The sequence below is a fragment of the Aquarana catesbeiana genome, linkage group LG05, assembly GCF_042186555.1.
Source record: "Aquarana catesbeiana isolate 2022-GZ linkage group LG05, ASM4218655v1, whole genome shotgun sequence".
NCBI lineage: Eukaryota > Metazoa > Chordata > Amphibia > Anura > Ranidae > Aquarana > Aquarana catesbeiana.
Genome location: NC_133328.1, coordinates 62,193,861 through 62,216,140, shown reverse-complemented (window position 1 = coordinate 62,216,140; position 22,280 = coordinate 62,193,861). Strand labels below are relative to the sequence as shown.

General features: G+C 38.6%; 1 protein-coding gene across 1 annotated transcript in view; it reads left to right on the top strand.

Annotated features, from left to right (window-relative positions):
• LOC141145936 (patched domain-containing protein 3-like) overlaps positions 1–21,711 on the top strand; it is a 29,617-nt gene extending 7,906 nt beyond the window's left edge. The window contains exons 2-4 of the mRNA XM_073632731.1: positions 5,081–5,202; positions 7,257–7,402; positions 20,003–21,711. Coding sequence (XP_073488832.1) covers positions 5,081–5,202; positions 7,257–7,402; positions 20,003–21,711 — 1,977 coding nt within the window. The remainder of the gene's footprint in view (positions 1–5,080; positions 5,203–7,256; positions 7,403–20,002) is intronic.
• Positions 21,712–22,280: the final 569 nt, after the last annotated feature.

Sequence of the window (22,280 nt, the reverse complement as noted above, 5' to 3'; positions counted from 1 at the left end):
GTTACATTCCAGTTATATTTCTTATTACTTCTGATTCATATAGCCTTAGAATATATAAGTGAAATAAGGAAATTCTTGTTCAGTTATATATTATCAGGTAATAACAATAGATTTATTACTTTTTAGGACAAATATGTTCAATAATCCAGAAGTAATGGAAGCTTTTTTTTTTTTTTTTTTTCTTTCTTTTCTTAAAACAAATATTTTATTACCTAACTAGTTCCTAGAATTATGTTTTTGTTTATTCTAATCTGAAGCAATACAACCTCAATTTTATGAATTAACATATCTAAACAGTTACATATGAATAAAATATGTAATTGTTTACTCTAAAAGGGTTAAAATCCCAAAATAATTCAAACTATCTTCATCAATACCAAAGTTATTAACAGTACCTTTCTAACTGAATTATTTAGCCTAGGGCAAGACTAACCATATACAACCACCCTGGAATAAATAATTTCAACAAAAACTATATTCTGCACTCCAACTAATGAAACATCATTTTGATGTCTTTTGACATAGCACTTCTCTCCTGTAAGCAGAAGATCCGTGTACCCCCATTAGCCCTCCTCATTCTCCCAACCATATTATGTGGGAGTGTGACGAAGGCACTTATTCCCCTGAGAGAGATATTTATTCTCTTTCACGGGTAAATTGTGATTACTTGCAAAAAATAAATTATACAATGTATCATCTAATCTCATATGTTTTTTGTTTACTCTTTACTCCAGAATTCACTGGTTTCTTTTCTATCTTTTCATCTCTTCAGTCCACACAGGTTGATCTGTGCAGTCAGCTCTGCATAACAAAAAGTAAGTCAAAACTATTTGATCTATTGCCATGGCACCACTGAATATACTTTCCCTGAATGTTCAGGGAATAAATGTCCCTCAAAAAAGGACCAAAGCCTTCCGTACTTTCCATAACAAGAAGGCTCACATAGTATGCCTCCAAGAAACACACTTCACCAAAGATTCTACTCCAAAATATATTTCTCCTTTTTATCAACAAATTTACACGGCTTCTGCCTGTACCAAGCAAAGGGGAACTCTAATTGCATTTCACCGATCCACACCATTCACCTTATCATCAGAAATTAAAGACCCAGAAGGTAGATACCTAATACTCATGGGTTATATAATGGATACAGCAATCACGGTGATTTCCTACTACGCTCCTAACAAACAACCTACACCATTCCTCTCACATATATTAATATGATTAATACACACAAAATAGGAACAGTGATAATGTGTGGGGATTCGAACCAGGTCCTCCTCCCATTTCTAGATAAATCACCTTTTACACCATCCAAAATAACCTCTAGATTACTTTTTTCTCAACTTCTTTCCAAATACAATCTGGTAGATTCATGGAGAGAAAGTAACCCAATGAAAAAGAAATTCACTTATTTCTCGCACCCTCATCAAACCTTCACCAGAATAGATCATATTTTTCTAACAATAGGAATGATACCAGAAATTATTGCATCAGATATAATTCCGATTCCGTGGTCTGATCATAATGCAGTATACACTATTATAGCCTCAGCCATACCAAAAGCGCATGATCCAACGTGGTACTTACCAGACATAATGCTCAAACACCCACTACATCAGATGGCCATTGAACAAGCTTTAAAGGAATACATATCAATTAATAATACAACAGACATCTCCCCAATAACACTGTGGGAAGCTCATAAGCCTGTCTTGCGTGGTACAATACAAAGACAAATGGCACTATTTAAACGGGAACGCAAAAATCTAGCAAAAAAACTAGAACTCAATTTTAATGCAGCCTACATATCATTTCAAGATAATCCATCTCAGAGTACAAAATCTCATCTGGAAAAATCTAGATTGGAATACGATCTATTTCTCACTGAGTCAGTTGATAAATCCCTCAAACGCTCCAAACACAATTTCTACATGAATACAAACAAACCAGGTACATATTTGGCTCGGGCATTAAATTCAACTAACAAATCTTTCAAACCAATACGTTTGAAATTATCAAAAAATGTTTACACTTGTAATCCAGTTAAAATAGTCCATAAATTTCACTCACATCTCGCAACTTTATACAAGACAAACAATGAATTTAATCCTACAGAGGCTGAATCCTTCTTCTCAAAAATAACCTTACCTGAGTTATCTCAGAATCAAAAAAGCCTATAACTATAGATGAAGTTGCTAAAAAACCTAAAACTTAACAAAAGACCAGGCCCAGACGGCTACTCGGCTTTATACTATAAAACATTCTCAGAAATACTCTCTCCCATTCTCACTGAAACTTTTAACAAACTTCTAGATGGACATTCTTTTCGGCAAGAAACACTAATGGCAATTGTTTGTATGATCCCAAAACCCCTTTCTGATGATACTTCCTGTGTGAATTATCGGCCTATCTCTCTGTTAAACCTCGATATTAAATTATTAGCAAAAATAATAGCAAAACGCCTCAATAGCATTATAGGAAAATTAATACATAGAGATCAAGTAGGCTTCATGCCAAATAGACAGGCAGGCGATAGTATACGCAGGGCAGTGTTATTGGCACATATTGCTAAAAAACGGAAAATCCCTTTATGTTTTCTATCTCTCGATATTAAGAGGGCATTTGACACAGTATCCTGGCAATATATGCAATATTCATTACAAAAATGGGGTTTTGGACCCCACTTTTTAATATGGATCAAAGCATTATATAATAAACCCAAAGCCTATATAAAATATGCTGGATACAAATCTGAAGCCTTTAATATCGAAAGAGGTACCCGACAGGGTTGCCCATTATCTCCCTTATTATTTGCCCTTATACTCGAACCCATGGCCCAATATATCAGAACAAACCAAACTATAACTGGCATTGAAGTAGGAGGTATTACACACAAATTATGTATATTTGCAGACGATATATTACTTTTTCTATCATCACCACAGGTCTCTGGTCCTAACTTAATACCAGCTCTTCATGGATTTGCAGCCCTATCCGGCCTTATGATTAATCTTAAGAAATGCCTAGTGCTTAATATTTCACTCACAAACATGGAATTGATCCTGGCTAGGGCTGCACTCCCATTCACATGGGCAGAAAAATCAATCCCATATCTTGGAATTCATTTAACAGCCTCTCATTCTGACTTATTCTCAACCAATTATCCTCCTGTATTAAGACAGATCACAAATCTAATAAAACAATGGTCGCAACTTCCTTTATCCTGGATGGGGAAGATTAATGCAATCAAAATGACTATTCTACCCAAATTGCTTTATCTATTCAGAGTCCTCCCTATTCCAATTCCTTCCTATTTTTTGAGAATAGTACAAAAAAGAGCAACTTCGTTTATATGGGGCTCTTCTAAACCACGTATACCTATACACACACTACATCTTCCCAAAAATAAAGGAGGCCTGGGATACCCTAATTTTACTAACTACTACAGAGCGGCACATTTGGCCAGTCTGTCCAAATACCATGCAAAACAGGAAATCCCATTATGGGTATTTATAGAGGCTTCAGAAAATGACTCTCTATTAATATCAAATTTATTATGGCTTGATCCTAAAGACCGCTTTAAAATTCATAATCCCATAACTAAACACTTCTTATCTCTCTGGGATAAACTAAAAACCAAATATCAGTTACAATCTCCACACAATCCTCTCCTTTCTTTTATCAGAAATCCGGCCTTTTATCCGGCATGGATCTACCCAAATTCTTTTAAAGCTTGGACAACATCAGGCATTCAGACACTAAATGACTTCATAGCATCTAAATCATTCCTTTCATTCCCATCGCTTAGAGAAAAATATGATCTACCAAACTCTGAGATATTTAGATATCTCCAAATCAAAAATTTCTATACACCATTCCTAAAGGGGGATACACCATTATCCCAATGATCCATTTTTGAATCAATCTGTACAAAAGATCCATTTGCTAAAGGTACAATTTCATCACTTTATAATCAATTATATGGAGTAGCAAATCTTAATAGACCCTCTTACGTTCAGAGGTGGGAGGAGGACCTGGGACGAACTTTAGAAGACACGGACTGGTCTAACATATGGCTCACATCTAAGTCATCTTCACCCAACATCTTAGCACTGGAGACAAATTATAAAGTCCTAACTCGCTGGTACCTTGTACCCGCTAGAGTGGCAAAATATTCACCTAATACCTCAGCTCTTTGTTTTCGAGGATGCCCAGAAATAGGCACATATTTACACATATGGTGGACGTGCCCAGTAATCCAAACCTTCTGGAAGGAAGTCTTCGTGATTGCATCTAAAATATTTAAAAAAATAATACAACCAGATCCATATTTAACTTTACTTAATCTAAAACCGGAATGGTTAACACTCTCTCAATTCAAACTTATGATCCAACTAATAACGGCTGCAAAACAAACAGTGGCCAAGGCATGGAAATCTCCTACATTGGTACTAGCAGAAACAATTCACAGAATGAATAATACAATGTCCCATGCTAAGATGGTAGCCATCGATCAAAATCAAATTCCAAAATTTGAAAAACTTTGGCATCCTTGGATAAAACAACAGTTCCTGTCAAACTTCAATGACTCTGTACTGTTGCCATGGTAACAGATTAAATGACTTACAGAGACAGCCATTCTAAGGCTTCAAAGAGAACTAAAAAGAATAATAAACTGACGAGCGGGACAACCTTGTGGACCATACCTCTACCTTTCAACCCTTTTTCTTCTTTCTCTTTCCTTTTCTCCACCTTACGATTAAAGCTCATTATCAGAATTTATTTGACCTATATACACTCTACTTGTAAACAATATGTATAGTAGGTATAAATCATTTAAATACCTACAAAAGTAACTAAGGAAATGATATATATCTTTAATTTAGGTTTACGTGAACCCAATGTTTAATATTTGAAATTTCATGATATTTACCTATATAAACCCTACTGTAAAACAATGAGCTTACTTTATAGATCCTTGTAAACTTACTTTATGTATCTTTATAACATTGTATACTCAATAAACTTCTTTTGACAAGGAAAAAAAAAATGACATATCTTTGCTGTTGTTTTTTAGGTATCGTATTTCACATCAGTATCTCGACAGCAGGAATTTGAAGGCACTTCCAAATCTGTGATCCCATTGTTTTCCATTACATACTTTGTTACAATATTCTTTTCTATTATAACATGCGTGAGGTAAGCAAAAGGAAGTCAGTGTCACTAAACCTGCTCCAAGCATAATTAATGCAAGCAACAAAAAAATTCATAAGCCAGTGCTCACAAATCAAAGTGTTATGAACAGGGTTCAGGCTCTGAGGCCAGTACCTATATCAGTGGGAGGGCTCACACAGAAACCAGCAGGATTAATACACAAGCAGGTCCCCCTAGCGAATGACGATATCTCACTTGGTGTGTGGGGTCTAAGCAATAATAACCAGTGCTCCAGATGGGTTCTACTGTGTGCTTGTTCCAAGTTGTGGTCCTCAGATTTGCCCCACCAGAAGGTGAGCAAGCTGGGGTGATGTAGCAGATGCAGTAGGTAGAGATCAAGCAGAAGCTTAGTCGGTAAACAAACCCAAGATCAGTAATAAGCGGTTGCAGTTGGGATCAAGCAGAAACATAGTCAAGAAACAAGCCAAAGATCAGTAACAAGTGGTAGTGAAGATACAGATGTAGCAGGAGTGCAAGAAGCAAGATATTGAGGGGAATTTACTAAGACTGGAGCAGTTGCATACGACTCCTAGCTTTCATTTCCAAAGCTTAAATGAACAAGCTCAAGTCAGAAGGTTGATTGGTTAGTTACTATGCATAGATACTCCAGTTTCCATCTTTTCCAGTTTTAGTAAATTACCCCAATTGACTGGAGAAGAACACAGTAATCTGACAAACAGGAAGTGCAAAGACATGGCTTTAGAAGGTAGTTCATAAAAGGAGCAAAGAGTTCAAGGTTCCCCAAAAACAACATAGAAAGTAAGGCTGTCCAAAGGATTAGATGGCTCAGTAAAGGAGTTACTGCCAGATGCAACATAGGTCCTGGATTCAGGTCCAGATCCTGAGCCAATGTCCTCAAGCATCCCTTTATTTTATTTTTTGAAAGCAGAACATGTAGCAGTTAAAAATCATCTGGATTACACGTTTCTCTAGTCCGGTTTTAAAGAGAATCTGTCACCAATTTAAAAAAAATACAGATACTGTAAAAGCACAAAAAATGTTTTAATGTGTTTTTCCAATTCATAAACAATTTTTTCTTGTAATGTGAATTTAAACTTGCTAGCAAATTTTACTTCTTCAGGAAAGTAAATTCCCTAGCACAGCCCCCTCCCTCCTTACATGTCATAGCCCTCTCCTCTTCTAGGAGTGTCTAATTATGCACGGAGCTGGTCAAGCTCATCCAGCCTTTCCTTTCACTTTGCTACATAACCTTTTTATGCAACAGCTGGGGAATGAGAGAAGGAGGATACTATTAGTGTCACTTTAAGTCTACTAAGGCTGCTGACATTATATCCAAGATGGCAGTGCCCCGCAGCTGACTCAGAGCTTGCATGTGTACACAAGGGAGGCTTTTACAACTATAAAACATGCATAAAATATGTTAAATGCACATATAAACTTTTACATTCATATTTTATTCCCCAATTAAAAATCAGCACTTTGTTTACATTATTAAAACTGCACTGGATCTGCAGTACAGTTGTGACATTCAATAGTGTAGTGAATTAGCCATCATGGCAGCACTTAGACTAAACTTGTTTTACATGTAATACTGCTTTGGTTTAGTTTTGGATAGTGTAGGAAAGGGTTATCAAGCCTGTCAAATTTTTTATTTCTGTCTGTGGACCCACTGAGATTTACCCTCTCTATTTATCCTGGTGATAACTGTCCAGAACAGAAAGTGAGGGGAAAAATCCATAATTTTTGGATGTCATCAGAACAAGAATAGCGGGGAAATTATTCACTATGTGACCACTTGTTCTGGAGACAAATAAGAGAGGATTCCCCTCACTTATCAAAATATTTATTTTCACTTCTTGTGGTGTCTATGGGGCAGAAAGTGAGTGTAAATATCTTCAATGGGATATCTGTAATAAAAAAAAGTGCTTACACTATCTAAATTTAAAATAAAAGTTTTGGCTTTAATATTGTAACTTCATTATGCATCTGCCAATAACCTGTATAAACTTGAGACTCATCCAAACTATTTGGCTGTTTTGTTAAATAAACTCTACTTCTGATTTTCTGATTCTTTGCAGACTTGACTGTGTGAGGAATAAATTCTGGGTTGCTGCTTTCGGAGTTATTATGTCTGGATTAGCCATTCTCTCTAGTTTTGGCCTGCTGTTACTATGTGGAGTGCCTTTTGTTATTACTGTGGCAACTGCTCCTTTTCTTATTTTAGGTAAGTTAAAGGATAGGTATATAGGTGTATAAGGTTTCAGAATACTCCAATACAAAAGTAACAATAACAGGAGGGCAGTTTCTCACTAATCTTTTCTAAGCATCCTTTCCTGGAGGTAACAGGGGATGGCCAGCATAGACATGTGAACAGGGTGTGCCAGGTGTGCCCAGGCACACCCTAATTAACCTGTACAGCACAGATTCCCCCTACTGCCCTGGCTCCCCCCCTGCAGCGCTACTGGCTTCCCTCCTCTCCCACCGGCTGTTCCTGCGGGGAAGTTTTAGGATGAGTGGGGGAAAGGGCCGGTAAATATGTAATTTACCAGCCCTTTCCCTTTCTGAATGAACATTGTGAGTGATCAGTAGTGTGTGTTTGAGCTTTGGGGTGCACAACCTAATGGAAAAAAGCTGTGCACACTTATGATGGCCAGCATATCTAGGTCTCTAGAAGAGTATTCTCAGTCCTCATAGCATCCTCTGGCACTTAGTTCCTTTCTAGCACTTGTACACCCAGGAGTCCACAGCAAGGTCTTTACTTGTAATGTCCCAAGAGCTGTCTGCCATCCACAGTGAGGGAAACAAAGGATCCTTCTTCAGACCAGGACTCCAGGATGATGCACTCCAGCAAATGATCCTTAACCACTTAACAACCGGCCCATAGCCAAATGACGGCTACAGGGAGGTTGCTTAACTCTGGGAGGGCGTACAGTGACGTCCTCCCAGAATCCCGCTCTTGCGCGCCCCCTGGGGCACACACCCGAGAACATCTGTGAACATCTGTGACATCCAGAGGACCCAGAGCATCACGGATCACGGTAAACAGCCGCTGATCGCGGCCGTTTACCATGTGATCGCTCCGCCAAATGACGGAGCGATCACATGTAAACAAACCGCCATCATAACATGACACCATACCCTGCAATACTCTGCAATACTCCACAATACCCTGAAATACTCTGCAATACCCCGCAATGCTCTGCAATACCCCGTAATACTCTGCAATACCCCGCAATAATCTGCAATACCCCGCAATACTCTGCAATACTCTGCCATACCCTGAAATACCCTGCGATACCGTACCATATTCTGCAATACTCTGCAATACCGTGCCATACTCTGCAATACCCTGCCATACCCTGCAATACCCTGCCATGCTCTGCAATACCCAGTCATACCCTGCAATACCCTGCCATACCCTGCAATACCCTGCCATACTCTGCAATACCGTGCCATACTCTGCAATACCCAGCCATACTCTGCAATACCCAGCCATACCCTGCAATTCCCTGCCATACTGTGCAATACCGTGCCATACTCTGCAATACCCAGACATACTCTGCAATACCCAGACATATTCTGCCATACCCTGCAATACTCTGGCATACTCTGCAATACCATGCCATACTCTGCAATACCCAGCCATACTCTGCCATACTCAGCCATACTCTGCAATACCCAGACATACTCTGCATTACTCGGTGATACCCAGCCATACTCTGCAATACCCAGCCATACTCTGCAATACTCGGTAATACCCAGCCATACTTTGCAATACCCAGCCATACTCTGCAATACTCGGTGATACCCAGCCATACTCTGCCATACCCTGCAATACCCTGCCATAATTAGCCATACCCAGCCATGCGCAGCCATGCTCAGCCATGCTCAGTCATACTCGGCCATGCTCGGCCATACTCTGCCATGCTCAGTCATACTCGGTTGTACTCGGCGTCTGTATGTGGCCAGGCTGTGGAAGTCTCACACAAGTGGTATCGCCGTACTCAGGAGGAGTAGGAGAATCTATTTTGGGGTGTCATTTTTGGTATGTAGATGCTATGTGTTAGAAATATTGTATAAATTGACAACTTTGTGTTAAAAAAAAAATGTGACGTCCTTGACTTTGTGCGAGGATATCTGAATGATGCCTGCAGCTAGAGACATCATTCAGATATCAGCTTTTTCAGCCGGCGATTCCCTATACCATAAGAATGATCATAGTGGCTGTTCCACTGCTTGATTGTTCTTACGGGAGGGGACGTCCCCCCCCCTCCCGCCGCCCTCAGGTGCTTCTACCGACTCACCGCTACGATCGAAGCCAGGATCTTTTTTTTTTTTTATTTCAGGCTTCCCAGCCTAGAGGTGAGATGTGGGGTCTTATTGACCCCATATCTCACTGTAAAGAGGACCTGTCATGCCATATTCCTATTACAAGGGATGTCTACATTCCCTGTAATAGGAATAAAAGTGATCAAAAAATTTATTTTTTGGAAAAAAGCGTCAAACTAAAATAAATAAAGTAAAATGAACAGTAAAAAAAAAACAATTTAAAGCGCCCCTGTCCCCGTGTGCTCGCACGCAGAAGCGAACGCATACGTAAGTCCCACCCACATATGAAAACGGTGTTCAAACCACACATGTGAGGTATGGCTGCGATCAGTAGAGCAAGAGCAATAATTTTGGTGCTAGACCTCCTCTGTAACTCAAAATATGTAACCAGTAAAAAATTTTAAAGTGTCGCCTAAGGGGATTTTTAAGTAGCGAAGTTTGGCGCCATTCCACAAGTGTGTGCAATTTTGAAGGGTGACATGTTAGGTATCTATTTCCTCGGCATAACTTCATCTTTCACATTATGGAAAAACATTGGGCTAACTTTACTGTTTTGTTTTTTTTAAAGCATAAAACTGTTTCTTTCCAAAAAAAAAGTTCAAAAAATTGCTGCGCAAATACCGTGCGAGATAAAAAGTTGCAATGACCGCCATTGTATTCTCTAGGGTCTTTGCTAAAAAAACATATATATATAATGTTTTGGGGTTATATGTAATTTTCTAGAAAGAAAATGATGATTTTTACATGTAGGAGAGAAATGTCAGAATTGGCCTGGGTGCTCCAGAATGCCTGAAGGTGCTCCGTGCATGTTGGGCCTCTGTATGTGGCCACGCTGTGTAAAAGTCTCACACATGTGGTATCGCCATACTCGGGAGTAATAGCAGTATGTTTTTTGGGGTGTAATTTGTGGTATGCATATGCTGTGTGTGAGAAATAACCTGCTAATATGACAATTTTGTGAAAAAAAAAATCTTGATTTTGCAAAGAATTGTGGGAAAAATGACAACTTCAAAAAACTCATCATGCATCTTTCTAAATACCTTGGAATGTCTTCTTTCCAAAAAGGAGTAATTTAGGGGGTATTTGTACTTTTCTGGCATGTTAGGGTCTCAAGAAATTAGATAGGTCGTCAGTACTTCAGGTGTGATCAATTTTCAGATATTGGCACCATAGCTTTTGGACTCTCACAAAGACCAAATAATATACACCAATTTGGGTTATTTTTACCAAAGATATGTAGCGGTATAAATTTTGGCCAAAATATATGAAGAAAAATTACTAATTTGCAAAATTTTATAAAGAAACAAAGAAAAATGCATTTTTTTACAGAATTTTCGGTCTTTTTTCTTTTATAGCGCAAAAAATAAAGAACCCAGTGGTGATGAAATACCACCAAAAGAAAGCTCTATTTGTGTGAAAAAAAGGACACAATTTGCATATAGGTACAGTGTTGCATGACTGAGTAATTGTCATTCAAAATGTGAGAGCACTGAAAGCTGAAAATTGGTCTGGTTATTAAGGGGGTTTAAGTACCCAGTGGTCAAGTGGTTAATAAATCTTCTCCAGGTCCTCAGCCCATTGCCTGCTGAGGCCCAGACTGCAGTTTCTTGTCTCACAAGCTATCTCCCAAGGGCAGCAGCCCTGGGAGAACTGGAACCCTCGTTGGAGAGGAAGGATCACTGAGGCATGATAAATGTTCATACTAGATATTTGACTCTCCCTGTCCTATATTTAGGAAGCACCTTCAAGAAGCACTTGTGGAAAAACAGATACCCAGCTTAGGAAACCCAGACCAGATAAAAGCAATAGATCACTGCTCCACTCACTACAGTGAAGCCAAATAAATGTAGCCTAGCAGCCTAACTAGAGGAGGGCGCTACATTGTCATTAAAAATTTTTAAAGGGTGTGTTATTTTTGATACCTTCTTTGTTTCTAACCCATCAGAACATCCCTGTTGCCAGTCAATCACAAGCAAGATTTTTTCGAATAATACAAATTCTTAGGGATACAAGAGGAGCCCAAAAAGCCCAAGAAGGAAAGGGCAATCAAAAACGTAGATTAAAAAAAAGAATGTATCTAAAAAAAACACAGTCAACCTTGAAATACTTGTATCTATTTGCTATAAGAACATACAGTATTTACAATATTGCAGTGCAGAAATTTCTGTAGGCCATTCTGTAAAAGCCATAAACAAGCCTGTAAATGTATTTTGTATTTTTTGTAAAATATTGAAACATTTAAAAGTAAATCATTTAAACATATTTAAACTTTCATATTTTAAGCAGATCTACAGTCACAGCTGTTTTGCTTGCGTCTGTCTAGCAAGATTACTCTGTGGTATAAGCAAGGAAGCTGATTTCTGCAGTGTGTAAATGTGCTATGCTATACAAAGATGCTGTACATACAAAAACTATTACAATATTAGGAATACAATACAAGACTGACAGATATCTATAACAAGCAAAATGCTTAGCAAACTGAACAGCCTATGGTCTATAATAGTACAAATATACTTAAAGGTTACTTATCTTCTGTTACTGTATGTTCATGTGATCTCCATTGGCAACGATTTTCCTGGAGCATCAGGCAAGTTTCTTCTATCATGAGTGGCGTCAGATGTTACAGCATGATGGTGTGTGTGTGTGTGTGTGTGTGTCTCTACTCACCCCTTTTATGTGTCAGGCTGTTTACCATAGTTACCAAACAACAGAAAACATACCTGTTTACTGTAGCTGTAGAAACAATGGACTGTTGAAAACTGTCAATTGAATACAAAAATGGTATCTACGTACCATTGTTTACTCAAACCAAGATAGTAATTTAACAGTCGTTCTTTCAGTTTGAAAGCTGAAAGAATCTCAAACAAGTAATGTCTTACTTGTTTAATGTCTTACTTGTTTACTGTAGTCTTACTTGTTTACTGTAGCTATAGAGACAATAGCCTGTTAATTGAACTGTCAATTGAATACAACAATGATATCTACCCCCATTGTGTAAAACAGCATTTGTTTGAGAAATCTACTCAAGCCAAAAAAACTGACAGTAATCTGTCCAACTCACTATTGTAATATTATCCCGTTTATCTTATGTCTGATTAATATAAAAAAATCATATTTTTAACAAACACGACACATTCCGCCCCAGATTTTTTTTTTCTTTCAGACTCCATATGGAAAATGACTTCATTACTATGTAAACTCATTTTAAACATTCATTTTCCTTGAATGCAACACCTCCCATATTTCTGTCATTGAGAAGGTGTTTCAGTCTTTAAAAGTTCATTAGAAAGTCCATTCTAAAGTTCTTTAGAAACAAGCCTAGACTTGTAATACATCAAAGGCCTTGCTCTCCACAGCTAATGCGATCGTCCGTCATTCTTTCCATCATGTAACCACTTTTCTCTGGTCTTCCTATGGATCAAATCGGAGACAGCCTGTGGAGTGGAAAACAAAGCAGATTATCTGTTCCTTCTAATAATACATAAACAGTAGATCCAAGGCCTTCAGCTACAATCTCTCCTCTAAATGGCTTCTTGCCTGGATATCTGACAAACACTTTGCCCCCTGCCTGTACCCACTTCTGACCCTCCCAAATAACATCAATAGGGAGGAGAGGAAATACACTGATATTTCCCAGAAGATCACTGCTGTTTATTTTGGAAGGTTTGCTGTTATGTAGCCTCATTTTCCACTCTTGCTGAGAAGTATCCACTAACCTTTCAGAGTCCCAGCCACTGTCTTGAAGCTCATCTGCCAATACAAATGTAACTTCAAACCTTCCTGCCAGATTCCCTCTCATTCCTAGATAGGCTTCAGCTTCAGATACGTCACTCTTGGTTTCTATGTCATGGGAAGCAGTAACATGGTGTCTGTTAAGCCCTATTCTTTCAGGAGCTAAATACTGAACTCTGCACTCCAGCTGTGGAATCTGTGCCCCAGCCCCTAGCATCCTCTCATATGGTGTGCTTTTGGCTATTGGCCTAGAATTTAACAACACGACTGCCTGTGTGAGGACCCGATCCCAACCCCTTAGTGTATGTGTGGGTGTAAGTTTGCGTATCTGGTCCTTCAATAGCCATTGTATCTTTCTCCACACACTGTACAGTTCCCTATTACAGTCTTTATCATGTCCATCGATATAGGCAATCCTCTCTGCTGTGCCCATTCATATGTTGATTTCTGCCCCAAATGTCCAGATTGCTTGTGGGCCCAGTTGGCCAAGTTCATCAAGAGAGGATCAATTGGCACAACTGCCTTCACTTTGGCAATTTCATCTGCAACTCTGTTATAGTTCTCAAAGTCTGGGACTAGGGGCACATGTGCATCAACATGCCCCACTTTTATGGTGCGGGAGTGAGCTTCCTTCCAGATGTAGTCACAGAGTTCCTTGCCTCCCCACACCACCTTTCCATGAATCATCCATTTATTGGACTTCCACGTGGGCATCCAAGTTGTCAGTCCTTTAAAAACCGCCCAGCTGTCAGTGTAGATAGTGACATGGGAAGAAGGATCCTCCTGAAGAGTCATCACCACAGCTTTCAACTCTGCATACTGACTGGACCCTCCAATTTCGGTCTACTGCAGGACTGTGTTTATACTTGGGTTGTAGGCTGCTGCTATCCATTTACGTCCAGACGAGGTGACTATGGCTGAACCATCAGTGAACCACGCTGACTCCTTCATGTCTTCTGACAGAGACTCAAAGGGTGGAACCTCTTGAATGGGGGATGACTGCAGCACAGGAATTTCTTCTTCTGGCCGGGTGCTGGTAAAAGTGAAAAGCCCAGCCAACTGTTTTGAAATGTCTCTAACATCCTCAGCTGCAATACCCCCTCTTTCTTGAAGGTACCACTTCCATTTCATCAGTGTCTGGTTCTGGGCTACAGCTGCCCTAGTGGTCAGTCCATTATCTCTCACCCATCCTGCTATTGGCAATGCAGTATGGATGGTGACAGTGTCCTTTCCTGTAATGGTCTCTACATGTTGAAGTGCTGTGTAGGCCCCAAACAGGTACTTCTCTAGGGGCGTGTATCTCTTCTGTGCCCCTGTCAGTTGTTTGGACCAAAATTCAATGGGTATTGCTCTCAGTCCTTTCTTTTCATTTGGCTGCCATAGACTCCAAGATATGGTACCATTCTGCTCCACTACATCCAGCTGAAATGGTACTCCTTGTCTCACGGGTTCTAATGCCTGATGCTGCAAAATAGCTTCTTTAGCAGCCAGGAATGCAGTCCACTGCTCTGAACCCCATAAGAACTCAGTCTTTTTTCTGGTGACATTATATATAGGCCTCAGAATCAGTCCAAGATGTGGGATGAACGATCTCCAGAACCCCACAACTCCAATGAACTTCTGTGCCTCCTTTTTGGTAGAAGGGGGCGACAGGAGGTGCAGTGCTTCAGTTACATCTTCTTTTGTCCCAGAGATCATGATGTCATCAACGTAGTGAAAAACAGCGACTTTCAAATTCAGGGTACTTAAATCTTGGACAATCAGTCCATGACAAATCGTTGGAGAATGAAGATAGCCTTGCGGAAGGACAGTGAAAGTGTACTGTCCCACACCATAGCAAACTGGTCTTGACACTCTCTGTCTATTAAAATCGAAAAGAAAGCATTAGCCAGGTCTATCACAGCATGATATTCTCCTGCATTTTTAGCAATTTTCTCAACAATTGAGATCATATCTGGTACAGCTGACTTCAATGGAGGTGCCACTTTGTTTAGACCTCTGTAATCCACAGTCATTCTATATGTCCCATCAGGTTTTTTTACTGGGAACACCGGAGACGAGAAAGGACTTACAGCAGGTCTAAGGATCCCTACTCTCAAGAGTTCTTGAATAGTCTCCCCAATTTCTTTGTGGCCTCCAGGAAGTCTGTACTGCTTGAGACAGACTGGCTTCTCTGGTGGAGGAATGTAGACAGGGGTCCATTTCACAGTGGACACTGTCCTCTTCTCTGTTTTACTTAAATCCAACCCCTTAAGGCTAAAATCTACAAAATGATCTGAGACTTTATCACCCCATGTCAGTTTCAAGGGAGAAGCATATTTCACAAATTCTTTAGCAAGAGGCTCCCACTCATTGTCTCTGGCCCAGATAGGTAAGCTGCACACTTCCTTCTGGCCACCAGAATCCTCTGCAGCTTTGCTTTTCCTAAACAGCTTATGCAGCATTTTAGCTAGCACAAGCTACACAACACACTACAGAAAAACAGGTCTGCTTCAGTTGAATTATAGCACAGATCCCGGACGAGCCCCCAAATGTTTTGCTTGCATCTATCTAGCAAGGTTACTCTGTGGTATAAGCAAGGAAGCTGAGATTTCTGCAGTGTGTAAATGTGCTTTACTATACAAAGATGCTGTACATACAAAAACTATTACAATATTAGGAATACAATACAAGACTGACAGATATCTATAACAAGCAAAATGCCTAGCAAACTGAACAGCCTATGGTCTATAATAGTACAAATACACTTAAAGGTTACTTATCTTCTGTTACTGTATGTTCGTGATCTCCATTGGCAACGATTCTCCTGGAGCATCAGGCAAGTTTCTTCTATCATGAGTGGCGTCAGATGTTACAGCATGATGGTGTGTGTGTGTGTGTCTCTACTCACCTCTTTTATGTGTCAGGCTGTTTACCATAGTTACCAAACAACAGAAAACATACCTGTTTACTGTAGCTGTAGAAACAATGGACTGCTGAAAATTGTCAATTGAATACAAAAATGGTATCTATGTACCATTGTCTACTCAAACCAAGACAGTAATTTAACAGTCATTCTTTCAGTTTGAAAGCTGAAAGAATCTCAAACAAGTAATGTCTTACTTGTTTACTGTAGCTATAGAGACAATAGCCTGTTAATTGAACTGTCAATTGAATACAACAATGATATCTACCCCCATTGTATAAAACAGCATTTGTTTGAGAAATCTACTCAAGCCAAAAAACTGACAGTAATCTGACCAACTCACTATTGTAATATTGTCCCATTTATCTTATGTCTGATTAATATAAAAAAATCATATTTTTAACAAACGCAACACAACAGCATACACTTTTATTTCATGTCATTGTAATAACAATACAAACAATAGTTTATTTTTTGACAATCCAACATAAACTTACTTTTTTTTTTTCATTATTATTTCTTTACTGAAAATTTTCATCATTACAGACCAAATTATATTCATATTGGAAAATATAGCCAATACATCAATATAAAAAGAATACATAGATCCATCATGTCCAAGGCATCACAAAAGGTCACGCCAAAGTAGATTCTGACGTTTTTTCTTCTTTTTTTTCCTTTCACATATCATCTGTACAACATAACAAACATTATAAACATCTACAGACGACAACAACAACAGACAAACACAAAAAAAAAGAAACATTTAAATTCAACCCCTATCCAGTATTCACATGATGTGATAAACTATATACCTGTGTCTATGAAGAAAGTTACTGCTTCAAGTGGATAAATTCACACCTTTCTTATGAACCCACTGGTGTGGCCATCCGTCCACATTTTCCTTCAGAATCCATGCTTACTATCATAAACCAAAATTACTCATTAGCGAGTGCTCAGTTCACAATATCTTATCATATATTGCCTTCAGCACCATCACAAACTTAACCACCCTACAAAGGACAAACAGAGGACTAACCGATATCCACGGTTTCCACAATTTATTTAAATTATTAGGTATGCCCCTATTAAAGTAGATTTGTTGTTCCTTCCTAAACTTACTTTAAACATCTGATTTCATGTTGTGAGTGCTGCCTGTCTGCTGGTCATTTCTTTCTACAACTTCTTGGATTCCCTGCATGCTTTGCAGCTTTTCCCTCTGCTGTTTACGTTTCATTTCTAAGGACTACATATCCCTTGGTACGTTGCTGCCTGCAAACAGTGTTTCCTGTAATGACTCCACTTCTGTAATTCAGAAGGCAGGCTCTGTGAAATGTGTGACACAGCAGTGAATATGTGTCACAAAATTCAAGAAAGTAAATGTGTGGGGACCTTCAAAAAACAAGTTTACAAACTTCACGATGGTTCGGATTAATAGCAGGAGGGTAGAAATAATTGAAATACAATGTGAAAATGAATGTATGATTTTAAATTCTGTCCATAGATACACATTAAAGCACACCTGTTGCAGGCTCACACAGGGAAAAGTGAACGCAAAGATTCATTGTAAGCCTTCTCCAAAGCCACAAATTAGTGTGCCTGCCTGATCCTTCCCCTGAAAAATCCAAACTAAGTAGAAGGAAAACATACATGTTCCCCCTTTATTCCACCAATGCAGGGCCTAGTACCCTAGCAATCTATTATCAAGCCCTAAGAGTTTCACAAGGTTAAACAACATCCATAATGCACAAAACTGCACAAAACCCTAATGGTCATCATAGAGTGAATGCACAGCAGCAAAGGCACCACAAATCTAGACAGATAAAAGAGTACACCAACAAACTTGCAGTGAAAACCTTACTTACTTAGGAATAGCACCAATGACATTTCTGCGCCGTACAGAGACCCCTTTACTAAGGTAGTAAGCCCTTGTCACCTCGACAAATGGGTCCCTGTGTTTCCCTGGAAATGACAGCTGTGGTCAGGGCTCGTCACCGCCGCCTGGGGAAAATGCCAGCAGCAGGCGGAAAAGCTCCACTATGCCCACATAGTACTGTGCGGGCAACCAATGAGGACATCCATTGGGCTCACCTCCCACCTACAGGAGCTCCACGTTTCTAATAAATGATTGCTGCTTTAATTAAACTTCTAATCTGTCTCTACCTACTTACTGGAACAGCGCTCTCGCTGCTGAATTTTGTGAGTTCTAAACTGCCCACTAGATGGCGCTTGGATACACATAATTGAATGCAATTTCTTACAGTGCGATTTGCGCCCATTCCATTTTTTATTGACACAAATCGCACAGCAAATTATTGGTTTTGGTATCGGGAGCATTTGGGCAAGTACTGATACTCCCTCAAATGCCTGGTATCGGTGCATTCGTTTTTCCTATTCTATTCTTTTATTTTCCATTCTATTTTTTTCTATTCTATTATATTCTATTCTACTCTAATTTATTTTATTCTAAATTCCAATTTTGGAAAACGGTTATATTCTATTCTATTCTATTTTATTTTCTATTCTTTTCTATTCTATTCTATTCTTTTCTATTCTATTCTAATTTGAATTTATTCTATTCGAAATTCAAATTTCAGGAGATGGTTATATTCTATTCTATTGTTTTTTTCTATTCTATTCTGTTCTTTTCAATTCTAGTCAATTCTATTCTTTTATTTTCTATTCTATTCTAATCTATTCTTTTCTATTCTATTCAAATTTATTTTATTCAAATTTTGGGAAATGGTTATATTTTATTTTCTATTCTATGCTTTTCTATTCTATTCAAATTTATTCTATTTGAAAATTGAATTTCAGAAGATGGTCATATTCTATTCTATTTTTTATTCTATTCCTTTATTTTCTATTCTATTTTACTCTATTCCTTTATTTTCTTTTCAATTTGTTTCTATTCTGTTCTGTTTTACTCTATTATACTCTATTCTTTGATTTTCTACTCTATTATTTTTTTATTCTATTATATCATTTTCTATTCTATCCCTTTATTTTCTATTCTATGTTATTCTCTTTGGAAATTCAAATTTGATTCAAAAATGATTCAAATTTGATTAGAAAACTATTCAAATTCAATTTGAGAACTATTCAAATTCAAATTTGATTAGTTATTTCTGATTCATTTAAATTTGCTACTATTGTAATGTATCCGAATTTCTGAATAATGAAAAATTTGTCCGAATTTCAATTCGGAACCAAGCGAACTGCACATGTCTAATGTGCTGGCTTTGCCTCGATTTATATGGTGGCAAGGAGTGAGTCTAGCCAATGCTACTTCCAAGTTTGGGACAAAATAGATATTTACATAGCGCCTTTGCAGGCTGTGGTCTCAGATCAGGGTGGCATGCAGGCACTCCATATTCACTGAAGAGGTATCTAAAGGGAGCCACATTGCTTTGTGTGACCTTATGAAGCAGACTATTGAAATACAGACTGTATACTGTATGTGGACTGTTTTACCTTCCAAGAGAATCCTGTCCAGCTATTCTTGTGATCCAGGCACTCTTTTTATATAGCCTAGCCAGATAAAATGCTGTGAGCAGGGACCAGGGGGCAATGTGGAGCTGCGCTGTGTGGGTCTATAGAGCGCAGGTCCACAGACATACACAACTTGGGAGGGAGAACGCACGTAGGCCCCCATAACAAGCAGCTTGCTATGGGGGCACTCAGAAAAGAGGAGGAACCAGGAGCAACGAGGGACCCCAGAGGAGGGAGATCTGGGCATAACATGTTTGTTATTTTATTTTAGAAAATCCAGACTTTAGAACCACTTTACAACAAATTTTAAAATCATTTTAATTTTTTTTATTTTATGATAAACATAAATGGATATTTTCTTTACAGGTGTTGGAGTGGATAACATGTTCATTATGGTTTCCAGCTGGCAGCAAACTAAAGTTAAGAGCCGAGTCGAAGAAAGAATGGGCAAGACATATGAAGAAGCTGCGGTCTCCATAACAATCACAACCCTCACAGATGTCTTAGCTTTCTATATAGGGATTATGACTTCTTTTGGCTCTGTGCAATCTTTCTGTATTTATACTGGAACAGCCATATTGTTCTGCTTCCTGTATAACATCACTTGTTTTGGTGCATTTTTAGCCCTCAATGGGAGAAGAGAAGAGAGTAACAGGCACTGGTTGGTTTGTAAAAAAGTTCCAGAACAAGAAGATGACCATCGATCGCATCCATATAACCTGTGTTGTGTTGGGGGGAAATATAGTGAAATCACAGATAAAGAATTTGATCATCCAATTACAGATTTTTTCAGTGGGCAATATGGTGCATTTTTAACCAACACTTGGACTAAGATCATTGTGTTGGGTCTATATGGTGGATACTTGGCTGGCAGCATATACGGGTGCTTTCAAGTACAGGAAGGAATTGATTTACGGAACTTGGCTACTGACCGTTCCTATGTACGTTCTTTCTACGACAATGAAGATTTATATTTTAATCAGTATGGTCCCAGAGTTATGGTTGTGGTTACACAGGAAGTTTCATACTGGGATATAGATGTCCGTAATAAAATTGACAGGTGTATGGAATCGTTTAAACTAACTTCCTATGTCAGTGAAGACCTCTCAGAGTCTTGGTTGACAGCATACTTAGGGTTTGCTGAACTTTTTAAACTGAATGTAACTGATGAAAATAATTTTGTAGGAAATTTATCAAGATTCTTTACTTTATTTTCAGATTTTAAACAAGATGTGGACATTCAGGCAGGTGCTATCAAAGCTTCCCGTTTCTTTATCCAGACTATGAATGTCACTTCTGCCATTGACGAAAAAAACATGCTAAATCAGGTTCGGGACACAGCAAAGAGCTGTGAGGTCCCTGTACTTGTGTACCATCCGGCATTTATATACTTTGATCAGTATGCTGTAATCATCAAAAACACAATTCAAAATATTGCTGTAGCTGCTATTGTTATGTTTGTTATTTCTTTACTGCTAATCCCAAACCCTCTTTGTTCACTGTGGGTAACATTTACCATCGCTTCTATTATTGTAGGGGTCACTGGATTCATGGCTTTGTGGGACGTTAAGTTGGATTCCATATCCATGATCAACCTTGTTATTTGTATTGGGTTCTCAGTGGATTTCTCAGCCCATATCTCATACGCCTTTGTTTCAAACAAGAAATCTACAGCAAATAAGAGGGTGATTGAGGCATTGCATTCTCTCGGTTATCCTATAATACAGGGAGGTCTCTCCACCATCCTGGGTGTTATAGTACTCTCCACTTCAGAGAGCTACATTTTCAGAACATTTTTTAAGATCATATTTCTTGTTATCACTTTCGGAATGCTCCATGGACTGGTTTTCCTTCCAGTGTTTCTGACATTATTTGGAAATTGTGGCCATAAACCTCACGGGGATGACAATACAACAAAGGTGAAAGGAACTATAGATGACAATGACCTTGTGGGGAATACAAAAGATAATCTAAGTGAAAAACACTTTAGTAATCAAAATGTAAATATAAGCTATTGCTCAAATGAAGCATTTAGTTCAGATCCTGTAAATGACAAGCAGATGACCCCCCTCTAATTAAAAGAATCCATCTTGATTGAGGTTAGGCTGGAATCTGTATATTTAATCTTTGCTTATTATTACTGTGCAGAATTACCTAGGAGAGATTTTTACTTCCCCTCTATTTAGTGTTACTAATATTCTCTGAGCCTGACACTTAATTGAAGTGTTGGGGATCAGAGGTCCTCTGAAGTCTGATAGTTGATGTCAACTGCCTCACCACACATATTGAACACTCAGATATTGAGGCACAGTGTGTGTGTGGTCAGGCAGTTGCCTGAGTAGAAACAAATCCCATATGTTTATCCTAACAAGTTGCTTTTAAATTCTTCCCTGACAGTTCATGTACTAGTCAGTTTCTTTATTAAAAGAGAGCAATACCAACCATTACTACACAGGTTCTCAATACAGCAATATTGCATGAAGAATAAACATTTGGATGAATGACACTACAGTTCATTGAAGAACTTGCTAATAAGCAATGCCATTCAAGTCAGTACCCATGTCCCTGCAGAACACCTGAATTGCGAATCTAAACTTTCTACTGGGGATAAGCTATGCCCTCTACTAGTATTTCACTTCATACA